The sequence below is a fragment of the Brachycentrus maculatus genome, unplaced genomic scaffold, assembly GCF_059751285.1.
Source record: "Brachycentrus maculatus isolate JH-2025_06_01 unplaced genomic scaffold, ASM5975128v1 h1tg000061l, whole genome shotgun sequence".
NCBI lineage: Eukaryota > Metazoa > Arthropoda > Insecta > Trichoptera > Brachycentridae > Brachycentrus > Brachycentrus maculatus.
In genome coordinates, this window is record NW_028280815.1 from 1928564 (window position 1) to 1944338 (window position 15775).

General features: G+C 32.3%; 1 protein-coding gene across 1 annotated transcript in view; it reads left to right on the top strand.

Annotated features, from left to right (window-relative positions):
• coro (protein coronin) overlaps positions 1 to 12366 on the top strand; it is a 36702-nt gene extending 24336 nt beyond the window's left edge. The window contains exons 5-13 of the mRNA XM_088256411.1: positions 833 to 963; positions 2005 to 2112; positions 2482 to 2656; positions 2799 to 2862; positions 3124 to 3212; positions 3980 to 4120; positions 5814 to 6041; positions 6515 to 6715; positions 12024 to 12366. Of these exons, the coding sequence (XP_088112537.1) occupies positions 833 to 963; positions 2005 to 2112; positions 2482 to 2656; positions 2799 to 2862; positions 3124 to 3212; positions 3980 to 4120; positions 5814 to 6041; positions 6515 to 6715; positions 12024 to 12095 (1209 nt within the window). The 3' untranslated portion in view covers positions 12096 to 12366. The remainder of the gene's footprint in view (positions 1 to 832; positions 964 to 2004; positions 2113 to 2481; positions 2657 to 2798; positions 2863 to 3123; positions 3213 to 3979; positions 4121 to 5813; positions 6042 to 6514; positions 6716 to 12023) is intronic.
• Positions 12367 to 15775: the final 3409 nt, after the last annotated feature.

Below are 15775 nucleotides of genomic sequence, written 5' to 3' on the forward strand. Positions count from 1 at the left end.
AATACATCACAAATACCTAGACCAATCAAAAATAAATATTTCTAGAATTTATTTTGCACTTGGCAGGAATTGAACTTGTGATACCAGCTTCGCAGTTGAGCATCTACCCAACTATGCCATGTTGTCTAATGTGATTTATTAGTTTTGTAAAAATGTAACATAAGTCTCGATATCCAATAATTACTAATTCCTTGCTGTAACTTTTTGGAACTGAGCTGTTGATGTATCAAAAGTAATAAGTATAATGTTTTTTTTTTTACAAAAATGTTAATAATATTAGTATATAACCACTCACTGAGATTTTTATGTCTGCCGGTTTCGAGACGTGCCCGTCTCTTTGTCAGGACAATCACTACCACAGCATGCAAACAATACCACCCTTCAACACCATAGCACCATTTACACACTTAAAACTACACAAAATGTTTAACACATGCGATTTTTGGTCGACCCGAAAACCAACATGCACTAAAAAAAATTCAGCACAAACATGCATTACGAGCCGAGATTAAACATGCAATAGAGTTACCAGCTTATATACTCGCATGTTTAATCAGGTCGACCAAAAATCGCATGTGTTAAACATTTTGTGTAGTTTTAAGTGTGTAAATGGTGCTGAAGGGTGGTATTGTTTGCATGCTGTGGTAGTGTGATTATCCTGACGAAGAGACGGGTACGTCTCGAAACCGGTATACATAAAAATCTCGGTGAGTGGTTATATACTAATATTATTAACATTTTTGTAAAAAAATTAAAAATTAAAAATCACTAACCACAAAGTAAATGCTTTAAATATTAATAATATTGAGAATAAATATAATGTGTTTGGTAGGTTGCCATATGGAATGTGGGAACGGGAGAGATGCTGATCTCCCTGGACTGCCATCCCGATCTCGTGTACTCGGCCTGCTTCAACTGGGACGGCTCCAAGCTGCTCACCACCTGCAAGGACAAGAAGATCAGGTGCGTTGGCAGCTTCCACTTGTCACTTATTACAGTTGCCACTTCTTTGTGGGGTCTCCTCTCTTCTATGTCTCATTGGGTGTGGATAATTAATAACTTTTCCATGTAGCTTTGTATTGTTTTTCTGATTCGACATGTCGCTCACTCCTTTCAACAACGTCATATATAAAAAACTTAATTTTTCAGGAGATCGTTTTTAAAGTTTGAAAATATAATAAAATGTATTAAAAATAAATATCAAACCACTTATTGAACTTGTTACTGTGCAACAGATCTTTTTAGGTAAAACCTGAATGTTTTTTCTCCATTTGAAACAATACCTTTTCTTCAAAATGCAAAAAAAACACTTTCTGCCCTGTAGCGGGAAACATTAAGTTAAAAATATGCCGCTTTTGCTAGGATATAGTACATTTTTTGACACAACTGAAAATTGTCGATTTTTGATATATGACGTTGTTAAAGGGGTGAGCGATGTATTATTAGAGGAATCATGTTATGTATTAGTATGTATAAATTTATTTTTTTTTACTCCTTATTGTGCCATTCCATGCTGAAGCTTGGCTATTTTTACTTTATCTTCAGCCGCTCCAAACAGTAACTAATACTACAGTTGAACCAGTCCTTCAAGTGTCAAGTCAGGATTTAAGAATTCTCTTGAATGTTTTTTTTTTGCTGATACTTTTTTATAAACTTTGTAAAATGAAACTCAAACTTTGTTTTCAACCACTTATATATTTGGTACTTTTTTCTAATCGGTTTTGACAAGCACCTTGTCACCTTCAGGGATGGTACATATCCATTACTGAAGATGACATTTGCTTGTTAAAACCGGTTGGAAAAAAGTACCAAAAATAAAAGTGGTTAAAAACAAAGTTTTAGTTTTATTTTATGAATTCTTCCTACGCTACAGACCACTGTCATGTAATATAATATTTATTATTTCATGTTTCTCTCTCCTCATTCATTTTTAATATTTTAGAATCGATTGCTAATGCTTTAAGAAATGTGTATGAAAGGGTTTAAAAAAAAAAATTATTTCAGGTTGATTGATCCTCGAACTGGAGTTGTAGAAGGAGAGGCAATCTGCCACGAGGGAACCAAGGCTTCCAGAGCCATCTTCCTCAGGCATGGACTTGTATTCACAACTGGGTAAGATAATATGTATTTTCTTCCACGTTCCTAGAAAGTACTTTATTTTTATGGTACTTGACCATAAAAACGGGGATGCATCTCCTTAGTATCCTCCTTTCACGTACCAGATATGCGATCCCAGGTGGATGGTGTTCCATATCCACGTGGTTAGATGGTACAATAGGTAAATTTCTTACCTAGAAGAGACCAGAAGGTATGGTGAGGGAGAAAACCCGGGAATTTTTCTTAAGGAGTCTTACGATTATTGTGCTTAATTTCAGAACTACCTTTGGAAACCGGAGTTCTGGGACCTTTTTGTTTAAAAAAAGCCCCGCTTATTCTTGTCCTTTGAATTGATAATAAAAGAGTATGGTTTTGATGCGTCAGGTTCAGCAAGATGTCGGAGCGGCAGTACTCGTTGCGGGCGCCGGATGCCCTGGACGAGCCCATCGTGATGGTGGAGCTGGATACCTCCAACGGGGTCATGTTCCCGCTGTACGACCCCGACACCAGCATGGTGTACCTCTGCGGGAAGGGAGACTCCGTCATACGGTACTTCGAGGTGAGTGCGTCCTGCATCGTGCGTATCACATGTCCACTGTGGGTCTAGGCACCTCCTATGGGGTCATTTACTGCGCAGTTAGTGCCCTCTGAGCCATCAGATGACATAAAAAAAGTACTAATTAAAAATAATTATATTTCAGATCACGCCCGAACCTCCATTTGTTCATTACATCAACACTTTCCAGACAGTAGATCCACAGAGAGGTAAATATTACCATGAAGTATCATTTTATCGCACAAAGTCATCCCATTTTATTTTTATGAAATTGTTTGCTTGTAAATTTAATTTTTTCTTTCTTCATCCAATTATGAAGCTTTTGTGTTTCTTGTTAGTTCTTCTTTCTCAGTAATTTTTCCTACATATTCCCAATTACCCTCCTTGAATTCATTTAATTTTCATTGGAGTTATCCCATTGGAAAACGTAGCGTGAGCAAACATTGTACATATCTTGTGTTATTGTGCAGGTATTGGAATGATGCCGAAGCGAGGTGTGGACGTTCAGACCTGCGAGATCACCAAATTCTACCGGCTCAACAATTCTGGACTGTGTCAGGTATACACTTCATCATCATGTTTGATGCTTATTTATTTAAGTGCTCGGCAAGAGCCTAGAACTGTTTTTTCAGAGTAACTGAGTTGGCACGTTTATTCTTCTTCCAACCCTCATCCGTACCTAATGGTGCATTGTAATAAGCGATCATTTTAACACTGCATCAATCTGATTTGCTGCGCTATGCACCATCTAGGTGTGGATAGGGGCTAAAGAAAAAGGCTGCATAACAAAATACCATATGTACTTAGTATGTTGGCACCACTCGATAGGGTGGTTATAAAATTGGCCGTTAAAATCTATGTGCATCTTTTAAAAATAATAAAACACTAACTAAATAAGTTTTTCCACTTTTTAAAATCTTTTTTTATTTTTTTAAAAGAGAAATATTTGTGTTTTATTATTTACACAAATCTTTCAATTTCATACTATTTCTGTGAGCCTAAGCGGCTCATTATTAGAAATAGGTATCAAATTGTGGTAGAGTGGGTTCGAACCGAGAAATTCTGATTTAAGAGTCCGCAACACTAACCATGGGGCACAACCAGACTTATCTGTGTTGTCGTGCCAAAAACTGTTATAACAAAGCATTTTTAAAACCAATTATGCGGTAAAATGATCCTTTTATTCTTTTTTGTGACTCAATTATAAATGTAATACCTATGTCACATGACATAAGAACCCAGAAAAACTTTATTGGTAATTTAAAAAAAACATGTCGACCTCTGATAAAAAATCTACGAATATCAAAATGAAATTCATGTTTCAAGGTTATCTCGATGACGGTGCCTCGCAGATCAGAACTGTTCCAGGAAGACCTCTACCCCGACACGCTGAGTGACGTGCCGCCCATGTCTGCCGAGGAGTGGATGGGTGGAATGGACGCAGATCCCCTCACCATTTCGCTCAAGGTACACCGCTACAATGCCATATTTCCGATGAAGCTAAAGACTTGTTTAGTGTGTTTCTTGTTTTGTATTTCTAATGTTGCCATAATATTAATCCCAACTTGATAATATTATAAAATATAAATTTAGGAGGTTGGTGATTTTTGTGAACAAAGATTTGGAACAGTGATTGCCACGCGGTAGCTCGTGAGCTGCCGGTAGCTCGCCGAGGCTTTTTTGGTGGCTCGCGTAGGATATTACATTTACCTCGTAAATTTTATTATTTAAACTCCGAAAATAAATGAAAAATGTTCTAAATTTCAACAAAATGCTTAAAAGGTTGCCTTTAAGGTTAATCTGATGTTCTAATTGATTTAAACCAATATAAAATATTATGTACGGTACGATACGGGCCGATGATAAGAGAGTATTTGTATAGGTAGCTCACCAGACAAGTTCAATTTCTGAAAGTAGCTCACATCCTAATTGAGTTTGGAGACCACTGATTTAGAACATTCAAAACATTAAAAATGTATAATAAATTTAAAATGATATTTTCAGGCTGAAAAATCTCATGTGCAAAGGTAAAAGGACTAATGAATATGAAGTAATACTGAAAATGTAAAGTGTCTGTCACTGAAACATACATGCATATAACTTTTTGATAAGTAAGTGTCAATCCTGGGTGAATGTTACCCAGTGTGTAATGTGGTCCTAAGCCCTCAAAATACTCGTGATTTATCGTGATATTCTAAAATTAATAAACGATTGTTATTCAGGTAGTTAATAGATAACGTATCAACTGCTTAGTGAAAGGTTAACTCCAGGCTGGGATTACAGTGAAAAGATAACACTTTAACTATGCTATGTAGATAACTTTAACTCTACTACAGGAATTTTATCTCTAATGACCTTGGCATTATGAAACTGCTAGTGGAACCATATCTTAAGGTTACTATTTCTTTTAAGGAATTTTATGAAATAAGCAAGGTTTAAGTTTTCTTCACTGTGAAATTAAAATGTTAACTTCTGTATGGAATCCCAGCTCGGGTCTTTCATTATTGTCTGTTTTAAACCGGTCAGTTTTTATTGGTTTTGTCAAGAAGTTACATTGATCAAATTTCAGTATGTTAATTATTTATTTTTTATTTGTTTATTGAATGTAAATTTTGATAGCAAAAAAGTTTTTATTTTATTTTTGTCAACCAGTAAGAGGATGTTTCTGCCAGTGTCAAGTCTTATTTTTATTTACAAACAAAATAATAATAATTTTAAAAAAATACTTCAAATATTTTAAACATTAGGTTAAAATAGCTATCATTTTATTTTATATCTAATGTCTTTTTTTTTAAAAGGATTATTTTACGCATAGCCTGTATTTTTAGAGGCTTGTTTGCAGGTAGGATAGTAAGGATAGGAAGGTTAATGTGAAAAAATCCATCACAAACATCCAGACCAATTGAAAATAAATCTTTCTCGAATTTATTTTGCAATTTCGCAGTTTCGCACCCACGACGCCAGTTTCGCAGTCGAGCGGCTACCCAACCACGCCATGGGGCCTGTCATAATGACTGCAATTCTAGAATTAGGTTCAGAAAGAAGGGTTGATTAAATGTTATCGACACTGCGTAGTTGAACATTCTCTTCTCTTTGGGATCGATACCGTGGCTTGTCGATAATGTCATTCAGAATTAAAATATTGTACTTTGTCCCGCAGGAGCGCTGCGTGTTGGTGCAGGGCGGGTACGTGAGCGGCGGCGGCGTGGCGCAGCAGCTGGTGGTGAAGCGCAAACCCAACGCGCTGGCGGAGCGGCGCACGGGGCGCGGGGACCAGGCGCCCGCCCCCGCCGCGCCCGCACCCACCTTCTCCGTCACCAAGGCGCGGGGCGGCTCCCCACTGCAGGACGACGAGCCCGCCAAGCCGCCCAGCTCGCCCTCCATCACCGTGAGTGTCCATTTCTCCAACTTTTGTCTTTGTATGCAGAGCATTATAGAGAAGAATATTGGGTGTAGATGGATCACCATGTAGTATTTTTATTGACATTTCTTTTACCATAAACTCTTTACTTATCAATAACATTTTTCTTCCACCTCCATAGTGCAGTGGTTAGCATATTTATTTTGTATATTAACCTTTCCTTCACGGTGATATGTGTTTATTATACTTCAACTCTAATAACGAGAATATCGATACAAAATATTTTTGTTTTCCCCCGTAATACAATTACGTATTATGTAATTTTCTATTTAGTAACTACAGGTATTTCTTTATTGCTCTTTCTCCCACCATAGCTGTCCATTACTGCCAGTATTATATGACTGCACTGCTAATATTGCAGCTGTTAACAGTCTTTCCAGAAAGTTCTGCAAAACTTAACTTCATATTTATTTAATGCATGTATCTATCCCAAATCCCAGGAAAAGCAGCTGCAAGAGTTCACAGAAGAGATCCGTCGGTTAAAAGCCATGATCGTCAAGCACGAGAACAGGATACGCGCGCTGGAGGCGACCGCAAAGTCCGCGCCGACGCCCCCACCCCTCGCAGCCCCCTCGCCACCGCTTCCTGCACCCCCGCTTGATAGGAACAATGCCGACTCGCCCCGCCTGGCACCTGATGAGGTCTGAGCAAGTACCCGAGTCTTATCTTAATACTGGCGACCTGTTGTCTGTATCGCCATCTTTTTTTCGTCTATGGAAACGACCGGAGACTCGCTGGCAACACCTGTTTTTTTATGGCCGTTTATTGCGATTTGTTCGAGCCTCTGAACACTATACGAGTAGTTACAGTATATAAAAATATTTTTAAAAATATGTCATCACATAGGTGCTAATAATGTTGATAATTTTTTATATTTTTTTGTTCGTCAATCCACATTATAAATAACTATATATTATTAAGTTTATTTGGGATTCTAAACTCTCAAGTAGGTTGTTTATTTAGAATAACATAAAAGTTTTAACAATATTACATTGAAATTTCTCAGTGCATAAAACAAAAATAATATGGATAATCTAAAAATAATTTTTACAGATTTTTAAACTGATGTTTTTTTATAGTACCTACTTAATGAAAGGGGAGATTATTATGCAGTTATTTTTTTTATTGCTTATTGGCTCTTTTAATCAATCTTTATTTATTTCTAAAATATGTCAAATGTTTATTTGAAAATTAGGCCACGGGCGTGCGAGTGCACTGTCTCCTGTTTTGAGTCAGTCTCCAGTATTATTAAGGTTAAGGTACTTACAGAATAAAAATGTTTTTTATACACTGGCGACAATGTATTCCACATACAAAATTATTTGAAAAGAAAATTGTATATGGAATAACATTGCCACTGGAATATTTAATAATAAATAATAATAAAAATCTCGATGCATTGTTGCACGAGCCGCAAAAAAATATATTTATACAAATATAAAATTTAAAAATTGTACTTTTTGTATTGAATGTATTTATATATAATGTGAATTTGTGACAACTGCTTATTAAGTACTGTAAACATTTTAGTTCTAAGTTTAGCGTTTTATAAAGTGGCTTGCTGCGCTGTTTTTTTATGTTTATAAAGTATTGACTTTTATTATATTTTATATTATCATATTAAATTTGTGTTTTCACAGTATTGCATTCAGTAAAACCACGGTGTGTTAATAGATTCCATAGCGTATTAATGAAAAAACCTTTTTTATATATAAATACTGCCGTTATAGTTTTTTCTTTTGTCGAATTGATGCGGTGGTAACCTGATCAATGAAATTAATAGTGATCAATGCTGCGCTTTAGGTACCAGTGTAGGGTAATATTAAAGTGAATAAATTATTTGTCTATTTCTACCACCCTGGTCCCTCATGTATGGCGGCCAAATGTGTTAAACACTATATTATCGAAAGAAAAAGATACATACCGTGGTTTTATTATAAGAAATAACTACATCATATTATTGTGAAAACACAGTTTAGTATAGTCTGTACTAAAATAAGGAAAAATCTCATTAATTCGGGTCATGAATATATTTTGTTAGTAAAACCTCTCAACCAACAATATTTATAGCATTATTCTATAATACCCCATTTGGAATGCTTTAATCTTATTTTTTGTACCTTAGGAGAGTCCGTAGTTGGCTTTCGACACTATATAGAAGCACTGAAAATATGCAGCATCAAACAGTGTTTAGATTAATGTTACGAAATTTGTCAAGAAAATTTATTTCTGTATAGCAGTAAAAGTTGTTAATTAAAAAACTGTATTTAAAATTTTGCTATATTAAAAAAATAAAACATTTTCTGGTGTCTAATAAATCTTTCATTAATTTTACTAATATTTAATATAGTTACTTTGGAAACATCACCCCGCATAAATCTGAATGTGATTTTATTTAATTTTTTTAAATCTTTGAATTAACCGGCTTCCAAATTAAGATAAAGTAAATTTTATAAAAGGCAGTACTAGTACTAGTGACTTTGACTTTGGGAAGATTTGGGAGCACCCTTATTTACTACTTGTGATAATTATTACCAATGTAGTAATTGCATCCGAGTTATTGAGATTTTTCCTCACAACAAAAAATTTAAGATACTTATTTGTAAATCATCTTGATATAAGTAGAAAGATAAATGTGTACGTGGGTGAGATGATGTTTTGTCCTTGTCTTCAGCGCTTTGTTTATAAAATGAATAACAAACATTGTGGCTTTGCATGTTAAAGAAATCGCCGAGACAATTACAGCATTGTTTAGAAAATCAACACAGTGACGCCAATCGCAATCCACAAATGTTCCATTGTAATATTAAATACTTTATCCAATTACAAACCATTAGTTCTGTATAGTTACAGGAATTCACAGTTATATTCTTCTTCTTTCTCCGATTCTCATAAGGGTCAAAGAAAAATACGAAACCCTACAATTAAAAGATCGAGTTGGAAAAATTTTAATATACACATAGAACGAAAAATTAAAGGAATTAAGTGTACATATCTTCAAAAAAGACAAACATAAAAATGTCTGTAACTGTCTCCGCGGTGTATAAGCTTAGATTTTTAGTAAGTTATTTTAGTTTTACAGAACTTTTGCATCTGCCGAATTTTTTTTACTCAACAAATCTCCAATTTTATGAAATACTTCAAAATTAGCTTGCAGCAAAATCTTTTTTTTAAATGGCCCAAAGAAGATTTACATGTAAAATAAAATATATTGCGAGCGTACTACGATAACTGATAAGAAGTCCAATAAGAAACAGAATGAACTGCCATAACTAAACACTTCAGATACTTCTAAATAGTCGGTTGGGGTCCTGTGGTTAGTGTCGCTGACTCTGAGTCAGAGCTCCTGGCTTCAAATCCGCTCAACCACAATTTGACACCTATTTTAAATAATGAGCTGCGTAGGCTCACGATAATAGTATGAAATAAAACATTTGTGCGTATAAAAACACAAATATTTATAAATAATAAGAAAATCTTTCATTTTTAATCCATATTTTATATGAATAATATCTTTTTCAAACACTTATATACCAAATTATGTAATAGTATTAAAGAAACAAATTTTCAACAGTACTTATTCAGTATGCTCGCATTATATTTAAAGGGTGTAAAAACAAATGCCGGAGTATACATTTTGTTTAAACGTATTACAATGGTAATGATATATTTTTAACACTTTAAACGCCGTGGGGGGCACCGGTGACCTCGTCTGTGTTGAACCGCAGCACCATGGGGGGCTCCAGTGACCTCAATCAAAAGCTACATTCGAAACGCTTAAACTATGGAACCCATCGTCAAATCGATAAATTTTAATATTGGCGTTTGACGTGTTAAATATTGTTAGATGAATTTTCCAGTACGGTTCAAAATAAGGGGTTTTCAATTATTGACAATACGATTATTACATGCATTTGGTTTGTGACATGGCCATTGGTGAGTAAGCAAGACACGCGATGGGAAAGTGGCTTGCATAAACGACGTCATTATCTCGTCATCCAATCGCGCGCCATTGAATATATTGCCATTTAAAAATATAATATTTATATTTATGTTCTTTTTTTCATATCTTTACCCATAGAAAAACATAATAAAAACATCCCTCAACACAAATGATGGGTGATATGATCTTAATAAAATCTTTATTCAAATATATACTCTTTACATATTTAAATTACTTGTTTTTTTTTCAAATGATCATTTTTCTTCATTACTTAACAAGAATCAACTCTCGTTTTTGTTTTGTTGCCCCTTTCTTATACTCGTGCAATATGGAGAAAATATTTTTAGCCATTTGAGCCGTACCAATGTACCGGTACATTGAGATTGTTATCCCTTATGTAGTACTTAAACAAATATTTACACAAAAGTGCTGACTATTTAATTCCTTATTTACACAATGTTTCGAATTCTTTGATATGATTTTAAAAATATATTTTAAATATACAAAATGGCATGGCTCATTTCCCGTTATAAAAAAATATTGTTAAGTTTTACTTGGTATATACCACTATTTGTTATAATCTCTTGTAATATGTGTTTTGATTTATGATTCATGATAATGATATTGAATACATCAAAAGACATGTCACAATAGATTTTAATGATTAGTGGCATTTATCAAAAAGTTTAATTTAAAATTGATAGATATTGCCACAAAGTGACTAGCTGAATCAATTTTTTTTTATCTTTACTGGACAGGACTTGCATAAAATCTTGATAATAACTTTTTAAACCTTCTTTCTGGTATAGATGATAACTATAAGCATTTTTTCTTTTATTGATTTTTATTTTACAATATTTAAATATAGGTATTCAGAACAATTGTTTTAAATATTTGAAACTCTTCATTAGATCTCACATAAAACTCTTATGACCTTTTATTTTGAACAATAAAATAATCAACTTATTTGATATATTATGTAATTTTTTTTAATAAATATCTTTTATTAGCTGATTTGCTCACTGGTCATGAATTGGATTCACCGCATGTTTTTTTCCAAAATTATTCATGCAATATTTGCTAATGAGGAAGTTTAGTTGTTTTTATTTATTTGTAAATAGATAAACTAAGCGCAATATGTCATATTAATCTTTTGGCATTTTCATGCAAATTAAGCTGTATTTGAGGAGTAAGTTATTGCAAATTAAACCGTATCTGAGGACTGAGTTCTTGAAAATTAAACTTTTTCTGAGGACTGAGTTCTTGCAAATTAAACTATTTCTGAGGACTGAGCTCTTGCAAATTAAACTGTTTCTGAGGACCAAGCTCTTGCAAATTGAACTTTATCCGAGGACTGAGTTCTTGCAAATTAAACTGTTTCTGAGGACTGAGTTCTTGCAAATTAAACTGTTTCCGAGGACTGAGTTCTTGCAAATTAAACTATTTCTGAGGACTGAGTTCTTTCAAATTAAACCGTATTTGAGGACTGAGCTCTTGCAAATTGAACTTCATCCGAGGACTTGCAAATTAAAGTGTATATGTGATGTGAGTTCTTGCAAATTGAACTGCATAGTTGCAAAATCTTGTCCGCACTCCTTTGAGACTAATTTTGTTTGGAGTATTAGTTTCTTCTTTATTTTCCAACAGGATGCTACTACATGATTTTTTAAAGTGTCATTTTTTACCCAGTGGAAAATTATTACATCTCCAGTACTAAAAATGTCATTATTGAGGATATTAATGTCACTCATTCAGCAGACAACTGTGTATCTAATAGTCACATGGGCACAAACTCTGCTTGTAACCATCAAAACCTTTGGGTTACAGAACTTCATTTAAAGTTAAGAATAATTTGTAATAAGGATTGTTTAATTGAATGCTTTAATTTTAACCACGCTTAGGAAAACATTTTAAAAATTTAAATTAAGGTAGCCCTGAACTTCCTCCTTGCATTTTTAATTGAATGTTCACTTGGAAAATGGTTTGAAATTATTTCTTTCAAACAGATGACGGCCTGTAGCGCTCCAAGGGAAGAGTTTGGTGCCTTTTTCAATTCAACCCAACCAAATGACGATTAGCGCATCATCAAGCTGGATAATTATACTTTCTGTATAGTAGTCGACTTATATGTATTTTTAAAAAATAAGATCCTTTAATTCTGTTAAATATTTGTTAAAAATTTTGTAAGGCAATGTTTTTTCTTTCATCGATGTTAACATACAGCTGATTTTTGTATTTTACTGTTTTGAAGCTTGGAATTACATATTCATATAAGAAAAAAAGATATTCATGTATTTTTTTACATTTGTATTTAAGATTGAGGGTTAAAAAATGTGCCGTAAATAAAAATATTTCGCTAATCACACGAATGTAATGAAAAAACAAGATGTCGAATTTTACAATATTTTTTATTACAAATTTTAATAAAATATAATAGTTCTATTTTCTGCACATAAAAAATAAATTATTATTTTAAATGCTTCATTATGTAACTTTTAGTCATAAAGTACCCAATTATTGATTGTCATCCAGGATTTATTAGCTAAAATAATGAAACCTTTCTGGGTATAGATTAAATACAGAAGTGATCGATTTGACTACACAGTGAAGATAACTCTATGTGACTTTACTTGCATTATGTAAAAAACAAAATATAGACCGACAACTGGTTTAAAAATTAATGTTAAAGTTATCCACATGCAGTTAATTCTTCAACTCCCGCATAGAATCAACGCCCTGGCAAATGAATATATAAAAAATTATGGAATGAATTTTTGTTTTAATATGTGTAAGTATTTTGTGCTCTTTAAATTATACTTACATTAAAAAGACTAAACAATTTTTTATACTACTTATGACCGTATTTCAAACGATTCTCTTAAAATTACATTTTCATAATCTTCTGCTATATGTCAAACGTCACCATAAATAATAAAGTAAAAGCTTGTCAAATCAAACCGTGGTAACTCAAACTATATAAATTAAAAAAAGTGCTCGCAGCGACGTTTTTATACAAAACTTTCAATGAAATTATAGCTAAAAAAGCCATTAAGAATAAAAATCTACAAATGTCAAGTGGTATATTTCGTTCACTATTTTTATTACTTTGTCGAAAAAAATTTGAATCAGTTTGTTTGTGGAAAATAAGTGATTTAAAAAATAATAATGAAAATTTGCATTGTACAGTAATTTTTAAACATCTGGTCCCTTTAATATCAAATTAACGGGCTTTTACTATATTAAATAAATAAATAGGTTTAACCTGCTATATTATAAATTATAACGAAATAATTGGAATGTTTAAATATTTTTCGCCTTACAATTTTTAACAGGCCCTATAAATTATTTCGATCTTGGGCTTATGTATTGGAAATCCTCAAATATCGTATTATTTTAAGTTTGTATTTTTCTATATCGTAATGGCTATGTTGTTGGCTTGTGATCCAGTAACATAATGTAAGTAAAATTAGCGCTAGTATGACACAAGCTTTTGTATTTGCCATTTTGTAATGCCTTTATTAGTTACGTGTTCTGTATACTTTTATTATGTATATTGTGTTTAATAATGAAGAAGCGTGGCCAATTTTTATTTTAAAAAACCTGTTCTATCTGCAACTTAAACTTTTTTATCAAAACAATATGTAATCAGTTTAAGGTTAGGTTTCTGGAATGTCATAGGTAATTCGGCGATGTTATTTAGCGGAATAGCCGATTCTTCCGAGTATTCCGCAACAAATACGAATTGTTCTCATCATTATTGTGAGTAAAAAATCGATGAAATGCACTGCACACATATCTTGACGGAAATGACATCCAGCGTTGGTGCTGCAAGTAATTTGATTTTTATACATATCTCAGCAGAGTTTTTTTGAAGAAAATATGAGGTGTGGGAATTTAGAGGGCTTATAATATGTCATTGACTGGTTTAAGTAATCAATTTATACACTGTAACATTCACCGTTATGCCCATGATTGATATCTGTATTGTGCTAGTTTTTAGAACTAGTATGTATATACACAATATCGAAGCAACCATTCGCGTGCAGTTAGAGCACCATCTCTAGAGATTCATGCAAAGTAAAAAGTTTATATCCCCTTTTTTAACAAATAAAAATATACAAATTCATATTCCAGTCCTGCTGAATTGTAATTGCAATTTGATGGCAGATTCTTTTATTCTAAATTAACCCTTAATGACATTTACGAAAATAAAGATATTTAATATAATTTGCCTTGATTCTCGTAAGTCCCTCAAGATTTATCCTAAATTTATGTGCAAAATATTTTGTAATAGTCGCCGTATTATTACATAAAAAAAAAAATTTTGTCAGCCTATACAATATCTACTTTTGCATAGTTCAATTTTCAAGATTTGATACAATTCAAAGTTTTAACAATTTCTTTTAAATGAGATTAGTGTTTTTTTTTTAAATATATTTTATCAAAATGGCTCATATACGCCAAAATGTGTTCTTTAAACTAATTTTCTAGAACAGTGTATTACGCTGATTTTGATTTTTTGGTCGTAAATTATTAAATAACGAAAACTTTTGTAGTATTTTTATAGATATTTGCTCTCTATGTAAAAAATAAAATTTAAACAAAGCATAAACTATGTGCCTTATAAGATTACAAAAAATATGTAGATTTTAAATAATTCATATAATAAATTTTTACTTTTAAGATCATAAAAGATCCACAGTGAAAAATTGAAATATAAATTTTAAAAAAATAGAAAATGTATTAAATACTAAATAATATGTATTATTTGCTTCTTTTATCTTGGCAAGTTTTCAACAGGTGCTCATAACTCGAAACAATTTCTTGACTAAGTATGACGTAAAATATATTTGTAAATAAATTTATGTAATATGTATACTTCAGTAGAATAAAAATTGCGAGTCGAAAGGAACGTTTTAAATATTTTATTACTAAATGGAACTGTCACTTGGAAAACATGTCTCCAATCTGATTTCTTATTGTGTGGTCGGCAGATAAACATGTCTTCAATTTGATTTCTTAGTTAGTGGTCGGCAGTTAGTAATTTGTATCTTATAATATCCTGGACTTGGGATATTCCATTTTTCCGCCTAACATATGTCTCAAAAGATACTAATTTTAATGCGTATCATTAGCAAAAACTCAAACCAATTACTCAAGTACTCGAAAATTGTGTCAATAGTATCTGTCAAAATAAATTTCTTCAAAATGGTCTGGAACAAAGCCAACTAATTTATCCGGGATCTTATAACACGTAATAAATATATATTTTTTTATTTATTGATTTGGCATTTAATTTGTAGAACTCCATTTTAATTTATGTATTAATTTTAAAATCAAACACAGATTTTTTGAGTTTTAGAGTCTATTTATTAACCAAGTAGACTCAAAAAATCTGTGTTTGATTTAAAAATTAAAACATAATATAATTTTTCTAACAAATATGCCAAAAAAAGAAAACTTTTTTACAATAAAATATTTAAAAAATGTGTTTATCCTATATCAAGTTATCAATTATAAGTACAAATTTGAAGAAAGAAAAGACCTATAGTTTTCGCACATTCTCCATGCTTTTGTTTGTGAAATATCACTTTGACAATTGTTTTTTTTTACTAACGATAATAATTGTTATCACATCACCTTTTTTGATTCCTTATCACTGAAAAGTATTGTTTTACTCTCTGAAAATGTTATACACCCACAAAATCCATATTAAGAATTGCAAACAGATGGCACAAAGACAATTGAATATTTTTAC